General features: G+C 39.0%; 1 protein-coding gene across 2 annotated transcripts in view; it reads right to left on the bottom strand.

The window, feature by feature from the left end:
* Positions 1 to 3,267: 3,267 nt before the first annotated feature.
* LOC125034294 overlaps positions 3,268 to 12,500 on the bottom strand; it is a 9,770-nt gene continuing 537 nt past the window's right edge. Inside the window, exons 2-4 of one of the 2 annotated variants that reach the window (XM_047626052.1) lie at positions 9,101 to 9,180; positions 4,632 to 7,708; positions 3,268 to 4,280 (exon numbers count right to left, since the gene is read on the bottom strand). In XM_047626052.1, coding sequence (XP_047482008.1) covers positions 3,780 to 4,280; positions 4,632 to 7,694 — 3,564 coding nt within the window. In that variant the 5' untranslated portion in view covers positions 7,695 to 7,708; positions 9,101 to 9,180 and the 3' untranslated portion in view covers positions 3,268 to 3,779. The remainder of the gene's footprint in view (positions 4,281 to 4,631; positions 7,709 to 9,100; positions 9,181 to 12,500) is intronic. The other variant, XM_047626054.1, reaches the window with a different exon arrangement.

Below are 12,500 nucleotides of genomic sequence, written 5' to 3'. Positions count from 1 at the left end.
TCTAGTTTTACAGTGTGGGTTTTTATACCATAGTATCAACACGGTAGTGTGTTTTCTCCTTTTCATATATATATATATATATATATATATATATATATATATATATGCGCACACACACATATATATATGCATACATATATATAAATATATATATATTTGTGTGTGTGTGTGTGTATGTGTGTATGTGTATATGTGTGTGTGTATGTGATATACATGTACGTATATATATATATATATATATATACATATACACACACGCGTGTGCGTGTGCAAGGTACGTATAAGTTATGTAATATATATATATAGACATACATATACATATACACACACACATACATATATTATAGAAACACACACACACATATACATACATACACACACACACACACACATACATACACACACACACACGCATATACATACACATACATATAAACACACACACACACACACACATACATACACATACAAACACACACACATACAAATACATATACATACAGAAACACACACACACATATACATACAAACACACACACACACACACACACACACACACACATATATATATATACTGTGTATATATATAAATATATATATATATTTTTTAGATACGACTGCCGCAATGGTCCAGTGGATAGACCACTGGACTCCGACCCTCGTGGTACCGAGTTCAATTCCCCGTCGCGGCGGTCGGAAAAATGCCTGCGCTCGAGCCTGAGAAAACGACATATCGCCTTGAGAAGTCAAACGCAGGTGTCGTAGGGGAAATCACCGCCGTGGCACAAGTGTTAGCGCGATGAACCGCGGCTGATTAGGAAGGGCATCCAATCAGGCAAGGGTGACACTGCCATCATCATCATCATTTTGGAGCTAACGCCGGCAGGGGCGCATAGCCGCATCCACCCTCCGCTTCCACCTACGAGGATCCCTCATGGCGAGCCGCCAGGCAGGGGCCCGGCCCATCTCTAGTTCCTCACGACAGGTTTGATCGATCTGCCCAAGCCACGACCTTCTCGGTCGTCCCACAGGCCTCCTCCACCCAGGGTTGTCTCGGACAGAGACAACTTGATGGGCAGGATCATCCTGTGGGAGTCGAGCCAAGTGGCCATATAGCCTGAGTTGGCGATCACGGATTGTGCAAGTAACAGGTCCTGTACCGGTCTCACGGTGCAGCCGTTGATTGGACACATGGTCCCGCCAACTGTACCCCATGATCCGGCGCAAGGATCTGTTACAAAAGGCATCAAGACGAGATTCCAGAGCACAAGATAGTGTTCAAGTTTCACTACCATAGAGTAAAACTGGAAGTATCAGGACATTGAAAACACGTAACTTGGTCCTTCTGCACAGGTACCGACATCTCCAAATACTCTTGTCGAGAGATTTCATGACCCCTGCTGCCAGGCCAATCCGTCTACTGACTTCTTGGTCTGACAGCCCAGAGTCGTGAAATGCACTACCGAGGTATATAAAGCTCTTTGTGACTTCGATGTTTTCACCGCAAGCACGTATCCACTGTACAGGGTCTCCTAGCAGGCCCCCAAAATCCTGGATCTTGGTCTTGGTCCAGGAGACCTCTAGCCCCAGGGGCTTCGCTTCATTGCTAAATGCATCAAGAGCCGCCACAAGGGTTTCCAGAGATTCAGAGAGTACGGCAACATCAGCAAAGTCAAGGTCTGTAACCTTGATATTGCCCAGAGTTGCTCCACAGTGACTTTGGACAGTAGCTCTACCCAGTATCCAATCCATGCAAGTGTTGAAAAGTGTTGGTGCAAGAACACAGCCTTGCCTCACACCTGAACTAACAGGGAAGAAGCTCGACAGGCCCCCACCACACTTTACAGCACTTTCAGTGCCTGTATACAGGTTTGCTATTAGTCCAATAATCCTTATTAGAATTCCTCTTAGTCTCAGGATCTCCCAGAGAGATTCGCGATGCACCGTGTCAAACGCCTTCTTGAGATCGATGTAGGCTGCGAGCAGCCCACGTCCGAACTCACGACGGCGCTCTATAATTATTCGAAGCGCCATATGACACTGCCATATGGCCTTTTAATAGTGAATTGAGAGAAGCCTATGTCCTGCAGTGGAATAAATGTCTGAAAAAAAAAAAAAAAATATATATATGTAGAGAGAGATACAGTATGTATATATGTATATATACACACACACTGTATATATATATATATATATATATATATATATATATATATATATACATACATATATACACACACACTGTATATATGTATATATATAGTTTATATGTATATCTATCTATCTATATATATACATACTATATATATGTATATAAATATATTTATTTATATAATATATATACATATATATATGATATATATAAAATATATATACATATATATATAGATAGATACAGTATGTATATATGTGTATATGTATATATATATATATATACTATATATATGTGTATATGTATATATATATACTATATATATATATATACTATATATGTATATATATATTGTATATGTATTTATATATATATATATGTATGTATATGCGTATACACACACATATATATATGTATATATATATATATATATATATATACACACATACACACATATGTGTGTGTGTACATAAATATACACATGTAAGTAAATACGTATATATGTTTTATATGTATATGTATGTATGTATATACAGTTATATATATATATATTTTATAAAAAAATATATATATATATATATTAGAACACAAAATTCATCAATGCGTATTAACTTTACACATGACTGTTAGCGTATCAGCATCTTTATCATTAGTGTCCCAACAACGCGTAAACGTCTGCCAAAACTCTAATTTCATCACCATTATCAGACTTGCAATCAACCTTTACCTGCTTCCCGCTTTATTGTCATGTACCCGTTCCGTGTCCCCTTCCGCCCATTTTCCCACGCTCTGTGACCACCCATAACATTACGTGATATTTGTGAACGTCACAAAATTGTTGCCTGAATATGTACACTACCTGAAAGTGAGGTTTGGATTTTAGCGTTCTGATTAGACGGAAGTGTGACTTTGAAGAGGTAACATCGAAATAGTAAATTGATTTTGATGTGATAATGAGAATTTATTTTTTAAATATCTTTTAGTGCAGATTAATTCATTTGTATTATCTATTATTTGTTTATTTCGACGGCAGGTTCTAATTGATGATTACAAGATAATATTAAACTTTCAGTTAGTTATTCATGTGTGAATATACATGTTAAAAAACAACAACACATTATAACTATAATTTTACTCTTCCAAAAATATCATTTACAATTTTTTTAACAACAGATGGACGAGCGTAACAACAATAATAAATAAATTCAGCCTATCGCACGCTCTAAGCTATTTCAATCCCTTCTCGTTGAAGACATCCTTTGTACAGCGATTAAAAGGCTGAAGATCTAAGAGCAAAAACAAGTCGCATCGCACACAAGCACCAACTGACTAGCCCGGCAACTAGCACTCACACTGCCAGCCAATTCACCAGCTAGTTAACTGACTTTTGAATCTATCGCCGCAGAGGATTGTGGCGCAGTTGCCACCAAGTAACGGGTGTAAACGCGAAGCCAGAGCCCGGACTTCCGATGAACATGGCTGTAACGTCTTTAGTTATCATAACAAGATATACATTTAGTCAAATTTTGCAAGGGTATTACTTATATTGCATTTTTATATGTATTTATACTATGAGGTTGGAAGTCCGCCAGCGAGCCAACGGCCTCCTAGGAAAAGGGGCGTGAGGCTAGTGCTCTCCGGCCTGGAGGATGATGTAGCTGATGTCCCCCATGGCATGGAGGTCCCCCGGAGCCTCCGTCACCTCCACGATATTGTATCCTGCTTCCTCCGCCAGGGCCTCCACGTGGCTGCTTCCTACTGCCTCCACCACCTCCACCCCCGCTCCCTCCTCCCCTCCTCCGCCTCCACCTCGACCCCCTTCCCCGTCCTCCTCGTGGGCGTAGTGGTGGATGCCGTCGCTTGGATCGGCCGAGTCGCCCCGCTGCTGCGCCTCCGGGTCCTCTCGAGTCAGGGTTCTGAGGTTCTTGCTGTTTTTGGATATGGCTGAAGAGGAGTCGGGGTGGATGACACCGGGTCTCGCTCTCAGGCAGTTGCTCTCTTGCTGGATGCGCGCGAACCTCCTCGAGATCGTGTCCTCCCACGGGACGCCGTGCTTCCTCATCAGGTGTGTCCGCAGCTTCTTTCGGTCGAGGTACGAGTTCGGACACTTTGGGCACTGCGTCGGTATCTGGAAGGGCATCATCAGATCGCATCGTATTAGATCGTTTTAATTTAAGGTTCACGGCGAGGGAAACATCGCGTTAAATAACATTTAAATGAACTCAATCATTTCGAAACAATGATATACACTACACTACAGAGTGTATCTTTTCGTTTTTCTTGCTATTGCTGCTGCTATTCCTATTGCCAGACGTCATCAACTTATTACTGCTGCCATCATCAATACCTTTGTGTGTGTTACTGTTTGAACTTACTCTAAGATATCAGTGTTGTTCTATCTAGCACTGACACCCTTCGTATATTTTTACAGCCGTTACTATAACGAAAAAAATACTTTTTGATTTGAATACTGCCTTACCTTCTCCATGTGTTTCCGCTTGATGTGTTCAGTGTGGTCACTCTTGCGCTTGTAAGTTTTGCCACAGTAGTTACATGTGTGGACCTTCGTGCTATGCACATAGTAATTATGCTGCCGTAGTTGGTGATACTTCTGGAAGGCTAGCTTGCATGGTTCACATTTCCACCTGTTGTTGGCATGCTCGAAGTAAATATGGCTCTTCAGGCTGGAATTGTCGTTAAATTTCATGCCACAAAACTCGCAGGCGAACCCCTTCTTGTTCTCGTGCATGTTGGCTACATGTCTATTAAGGTAACCTGCTGTGTAGCTCTTCCCACACAATTTACATTCCACATGTGGCATAATATCCATGCCATGCTTGACACGCATGTGGTTCTCCAGCTGTCTGCGTGTCCGACCCTGATATAGGCATAATTTGCAACGGTGCTGCCGGCCTGTCTTGTGTGGCCAGTGATGCACCTTGGTCATGTGCAGTCGCAGCGCTGATAAGCCGTGCATCCTTCTCTCACACACTTCACACTCCAACATCATTATGCCCACACTGCCCACAGGCCCTCCCCCTTCGTCCACCATCTCCTTATGATGTTCATGTTGGTGCTTAGCAAGAGTGACTAGGTTGCTGAATGCGGCACCACATGCACGGCAGCTCATCTTGCTCTTGCTCTTCCCTTGTCCAAGGTTCTGATTTATGACTTGCTGTCTCTCCTCACTGTCACCCTCGGCCTCTGGGGCGGCAGTGAGGTTGAGGCGATGGTTAATGATGCCTCCGCAACCGTCACCTTCCAGAATGACGACAGAACCTTCGTGTTCTGCTTCCATGTGTCTCTTCAAATTCTTCTTTCCTTCGACATTCAGTCCACAAACTATACACTTCAAGCTTAAATGTCGCTCTTCCTCTTCACATGCCATGCCCGCATCTCCTGTAGTTTCCTTTAAAGATTCGACCTTTGGGGTCCTGGAAGCAACTCGAAGCATACCTGGATGATTCTGCTGTTTATGGCGATGTAACGCCCCAAGGCTATTAAAAGCCTGCCCACAGGCCCGACACCACCATCGTGCACCTCTTGATGGTCGAGGTTCTTCCACACGATTTTGAATAGTACTGGTTGTCGCCTCTTCGGCTGACCTTTCCCTCGTATTACCTTTAGACAAAGTTAACTCCTCTTCTGCAAGTAATCTTGCTCTTGCATCCTCATATGAGCAGGTGTTGCCAACCTGTTCATCTGCTTGCCATGTATGGTCATCCCCAGTCTGCCATGCCTCACTGTTCTCAGATTGCTTCATATGATCCTCTTGTTGCCATGTGTGGTCATTTTCCGGCTGCCAAATCTGACTATCCATGTCATGCTGATCCCACATAACTTCTGTCTTGATCTGCACAGCAGCTACAGGCTGTGGCTCTTGTGGTTGTTCTGTTGTTTCTCCAGATATTGAGGCCAAGAATTCATCATCAACCACCATATTATGGAATTCCCGTAGGTGCTGCACTAATTCATGGCGTTCTGAAAAGGTCTTACCACATGCATGGCACTTTCGAATCTTCCTGCCATCTGTGTAGTCCTGCTGGGGTAATGGGTCTGGTCGCTCCAGCTCTTTCCCTATTTGCATCTTCAGTGTGGCTTGGAGGTTGTACCACAGCCAACGAGGCTGCACATGGTGAACTGCTGCCATGTGCAGGCACCAGTCTTGCTCGCCATAGAAGTCCATCCCACAAAGTCCACAAATACACAATTTGTGGCTATTTCCTTCCTCAGGTTGTGGCTTCTTCTTTGTGCCACTTTTCAGTGTCTTACTTCTTGATCTTTTAGATGTTTCCAATGGCTCTTCTGAGAGCTGCTCTGCCTTAGGCAGGATAGGAACATACTTCCTAGAGGTTGATAGACTTGGGGGTGTAGTAGGGCGTATTGGCTCATTACTCACAGGCATGGTTGCTATTACACCACCTTTAAGAGTGTTGTCCAGTGATTTAGATTCCAGAATGTAGGCTGGCCAAGCTTCTCTCATACGCTCTGTTACAACCTGCAACTTCTTATAAGTGGCATCTCCTTCCATAAGCAAGTCATAGCATCTCTGGCACAGTTTGACCCCATTGCTACGAGGGAGAGGGCACGACATCCCAAGTGAGGCTAAGAGAATGGACGGGAGTAAAGAAGAGAGAGGCAGTGGCTGGTGCAGGTCCACGCTGTGCACGGGAGTCCCTCGGAATAATAAGCTCCCACACAGATGACACGGATGCACCTGCCTCTCCTGTCTCATATGGCCAAACGTAAGAGTCTTGCTAAGATTACTGTTTTTGGTCTTTTTCATAACAATTTTCTTTGATTTGCTTTCTGGTTGAATGTTATGATCAGTTTCCCCCTCTCCGCTAAATGATACTTCACACTCAACAGGGGATGAGTGGATGTCCACCTCATTAGCCCCCTCTTTGGTGGTGCAAGTAGTAGTGGGGATGGCTGACACATTTGCACTGACATTACAACCCAAGTCATGGGATTCACCCAAGTCTGAAATGGTCTTTGTACTCGAGTTGTCCTGGTCCTCACCTGACAATTCCATCTCTTGTTCTAGAGGATTGGCAACTCCATCTTCCTCCATCAATGGCTTTCCCTCTGTAATAATGGAAGTCCTAACACTGTTCCCAGGTGTGGCTACAGGAGTCATGATGGTGGCACTGGAGGTTGAACCAAGATCCTGTGGCAAATTTGTGGGTGTGCAGATTACTTTGGCTGTGGGTAAAGTACAGGAAGCATTGCTCTGCTGCTCTATCCTGATAACTTTCACCTTCCTGGCAATGCCGTGTGTATCCTTCCATGACAAAAAAGAGTTGGAGGGCAGTAGTACTGGAGAGAGGGAAGTAACAGCAGGTGAAACGCCATTCACACCTGAATTAATGATGGCAATTTTGGAGGTGGCTGTATCTGTGCCGAACAAGTCTTGGCCATTATTGCTTGTAGTATTGGATCCACAGTTATTAAGGTCGTCTTTGTTCTTCCGTTGAGGAGACTGGATGGCTGGTTTACCCTCTGAAGGACTGGCTAGGGACACGGGGGTATCTTGATCCATTACGCATTATTCACCTTAGTGAAAAGAGGAAATACTTATTAATGGAAAAATAATGAAAAGAACCTATACTGTAAAGTGTAGAGAATAAATAAGTAAACAAATAATAATAATAATAATAATAATAATAATAATGATAATATATTACTAACTGGTTTAAATCTTATTGTTCATTATTCCAGTGTAATTCTTGTTTAGAAAATGAATTGTAAAAGAGCAGCTTAACAAAATTATATCCATTTTTTATAAGAGAGGAGAATGCTTTGAAGGCAATGGATCCACCCTACGTTTCTACTGCCAAGGTCTCTCTCAGCCTCCATGCAGATACCACTGATCACTTTGCGGTAGCCATGAGTTTAGCCTCATCTGATCTAGGCAAATTTGTTCACCGGAATCAGAAACATATCTGACTATGTGTTTTTTTTGTATGATTATGTGTGGTTGAGGCAGTCAGGTTGTCCAGCTTGTTCACAACCTACCACCAACATCAGTTATTTTGCTTCTGTTTCAATCCACAGCATCAATATATGTGGCACTGACAGATGTTATATTTTAGTGTCAAGCAAAATCCATTGGGTAGCATGACCAGGTAATTTTGAGGATGTTTATTAAATTTCATGGGAGTATAAAGCTGAGAATATACTGATAAAATAAAGATAAATCATGTGTATGATGTACTAGTAGCATAATTAAAGGGAAACGATGCACCTACAAAATAAGATACTATAGTCATAAACTAATCCATAACCTATTTTTTTTTGTCTTCTCTCAAGAGGTAACTCTACATCTAGTCAAAAGTCTTGGCAAAACTAAAGCAAAGTGCAATATGGATCTGTTGCTGGAATCAGAGTTAGAACAGAATGTAATCAGTTGACTCTACAGTATTGTCTAATCACTGAATCTCCCAAAACTTTCATATACTCAATCAAGTTTCTTGCCTTCTCACTGTGTTAGACAGAGACCAGTGCTCTTTAATCTTTTTTTGATGGTGTCCACCCACAGTGTCCACCCACAGATAAAATTTGTCCATCCTACACTGGCACTTATCCAGTTTTCTAATCAATCTTTCCTAAAACCTCAGTGTACTTGATAAAATGTTCCTGAACCCAAAAGGAAGTGAACATGTGTCATCTTATAATTTTAAGCTTGGGACTCATTGTCATAAACCTACTCCCAGAGTTGCCTGTGTTGCTAATTACACTAACAGGGAATGGATATGATTGATATCCACTTTGATAGAGAGAGAGAGAAAAAAAAAAAGGAATTGGGGGGGGGGGGGGGATGGAGTGGAAATGCATTTCAGTACAAATCCACTATACAGAAAGCAGATTTCTATGCAATTTAAAATAAACTTGATGTGAAAGCTTGCGAGCCACAAATCTATCCTGACAAATGACTTGTACACCTACCTCTTCACACCAAGACTGCTATCCAACCCTTGCTAATCTCAGCCACTCTTAGGTAGACTGTCCAGCTCGGTTGAATAGCACTGAAACAGACCATTACAAAAATTCAGAGCCTAGAGGATGCATGAGGTGTAGTAGCTGCTATAAGTAGATCTGACTTAGTTCATAATAATACCGAAACTTGTATTAGCCCTCTGCTGCCTATGTTCAGCTTCCTTGATTTAAATTCTCTAATACATTATTTAGAAAGAAAAAGAAAGAAAGAAAGAAAAAATCCTAAACAATTTATTCCTATAAAATTAAGTCTACAAATATCAGAGAAACAAAATTGTTGCCGATCAATTCTCATTCTTGTACTTAATAAAACATTTAAATTGTTGTGTAAAATATAAGAGCAAACAATGTAAAATCCCTAATCAATAGTAGCAATTGTCTAATGACAGAATTAATCTCTGTCACTTTATCAAACACAAAGTTTAGACAATTCTTGTGGCTTAGTCAAAAAGACATTTTCAAAAATGTAAATCTGTCTTTCTATATGCCCCCCCCCCCTTTTTTTTCTCTTTATATATATATATATATATATATATATATATATATATATATATATATATATACACACACACACACACATATATATATACATACATACATATATTATATATATATATATAATATATATAAACATACATATATATGTATGTATGTAAATGTGTATTTATGCACATATATATGTGTATATGTATATATAAATATATATAAATGTATAAAAATATATGTATATGTATATATATATGTATATACATATGCACATGTATACGTGAATATACATATATACATATATATATATATATATATATATATATATATATATATATATATATATTAGTGTGTGTGTGTGTGTGTGTGTGTGTGTGTGTGTGTGTGTGTGTGTGTGTGTGTGTGTGTGTGTGTGTGTGTGTGTGTGTGTATGTATACATATACATATGTAGATGTATATACATAAATATATGTATATATGTATAAACACACACACACACATATTATCATTATATATAAACATGTGTGTATATATAATACAATATAATATAATATAATATATATATATATATACATATACATATTAAACATACATACATATATATACAGACATACATATACATATTAAACATACATACATATATATACAGACATACATATACATATTAAACACACACACACACACACACACACACACACACACACACACACACACACACACACACACACACACACATACATATATATATATATATATATATATATATATATATATATAATATCATTATATATACACATTTGTGTATATATATAACACAATATATATATATATACACATATATCATTATTATCATAATTATTATTATCACTTTTGTTATAATCAATATTATTTTTATCATTATTATTCTTTTATAATGAACATTATTATAATACACACACACACACACACACACACACACACACACACACACACACACACACACACACACACACACACACACACACACACACACACACACAGACAAATGTATATATTATATATATATATATATATATATATATATATATATATATATATTATTTTGTAATGCATATATTCTTTTATATATTACCAAAGGTTACCCATTGTATGAAATATGTTCAATAAAATAAATCATAGCCAAAACTAGTGGATACCTTTACCAAGTGCAGCACAGAAAATAAGGCTTACAGTGATAGTGATAGACATTAGACACTAATATAGACAATAATTCCATGTTGACCTGGTAGCAACTAGGATAGGAATCTTTTCTGTATATTTCTTTTAGTTTTGTAAGTTAGTTAGTTAGTTAGTTATTCCACTCTTAGACTAGCCATAATCATACCTCAAACATCATGATGATGTCCACACATTTGGCTGGTTCAAAAGATTCAAGAAAAGCATGGAGAATCCTATTCCCGAAGTTTAAATATCCTTTCGGACTATGGTTACTATGGTTAATGGTTACTTAATATTCCATTGTATTACGTTATATTGAATTGTAAACAAATAAAAAACTGAATATGTAAAACTAACCTTTAAAAGGTTTTAAAATTTCCACGTTGAGGAATTTATCTTGCTGACAAGAGTAAAGAAGCTCCTTATTTTTATGTGACACAAACACACAACTTTACATTGCCTACTTAGGATAAAATTTTGTTGCACATTTTACTATCATAGGGTAGAGTTTGGAGAGCTTTCTCTTTTACCAATAAATGATCACAGATATCTACAAATCATATAATGGTCATAGTTAAATTTTTAAACACCCATGAGTCTGCTACTTGTCTTGTGGAGACTTTCCAGCACTTTAGCTAAGGTCAACAAATTTACACCACATACTTTCTGGGAAGACATAGTTTGAACACTTTAACAATCTCTTATCACCAGACCATGTAAGACTATGTCACCAGGGTATATGTGATGAAGGTTTGTCAGTCTTTGCATGGTGTAGAGGCACCTGACAATGCAAATCTACTCTGTTGGACTCCATATTGCTGGCTATCCATCACACCAATATGTAAAGTGTGGAATGTGTATGCCTAAGATATTTTCTTCCTTGAACTAATGCACACTCACCAACTCACTGAGAACTTTGCTCTAGGCAATACCATACTATATAAACTGGTCGCTAGGGAGGGGGAGAAGCAAGGTGAGTAAAATATGAAAGAAATTGAAGTATAAATATAAACAACTGTACAAGAAACTGACTTGTATATTCTAACATATGACATTATCATTTTTTTTCTTATCATAATGCATTCACCTAAAGTCTTAGAGATGCCACTATGTAAATGAAGTGGTTTTGTATTAATTATCATTTTCACTGTGAGATATGGTATAGTTTCAGTTTCAGAGTCATATGGTACAAGGTATATCTTGTCTGTAATGGACAGAATGACAAAAAATATGACAATTTACATTTATGGTATTTCCTCCACAAATTGAAAATAAGAAAGCTGTGCAACACCACTGGTATATTTTGGTATACATTTACATAGTGACCATAATAAAACCTAATGACAGTCATATAGAAAGGGACAAATACACTCACTGATACATGAAAAAATCACCACAGGAAAAAAATAACAGAAATGAAGATAACATGTTGTGATGAACTGTGTGTGCAGAGTAAGTCCAAAGCTATCATGTGTGAGTCTGGGGGTGGAGCCCCAATGCAGGAAATACCCCAATCGGGTGGGGGTCTGGGGGTAAAACCCCTGGGTTGGGGGGGCTTTAGGTTTATATGGCAATGGATTCCTGGGAGTGGGTGGAGTAATTGGGATTGGTCTCAGAGAGGTGCAGTCAATTCACAAATAATTACGAATGTTTTTCACATATATT

This window comes from Penaeus chinensis, chromosome 17 (assembly GCF_019202785.1).
Source record: "Penaeus chinensis breed Huanghai No. 1 chromosome 17, ASM1920278v2, whole genome shotgun sequence".
NCBI lineage: Eukaryota > Metazoa > Arthropoda > Malacostraca > Decapoda > Penaeidae > Penaeus > Penaeus chinensis.
This window is presented reverse-complemented; position numbering and strand designations above follow the sequence as displayed.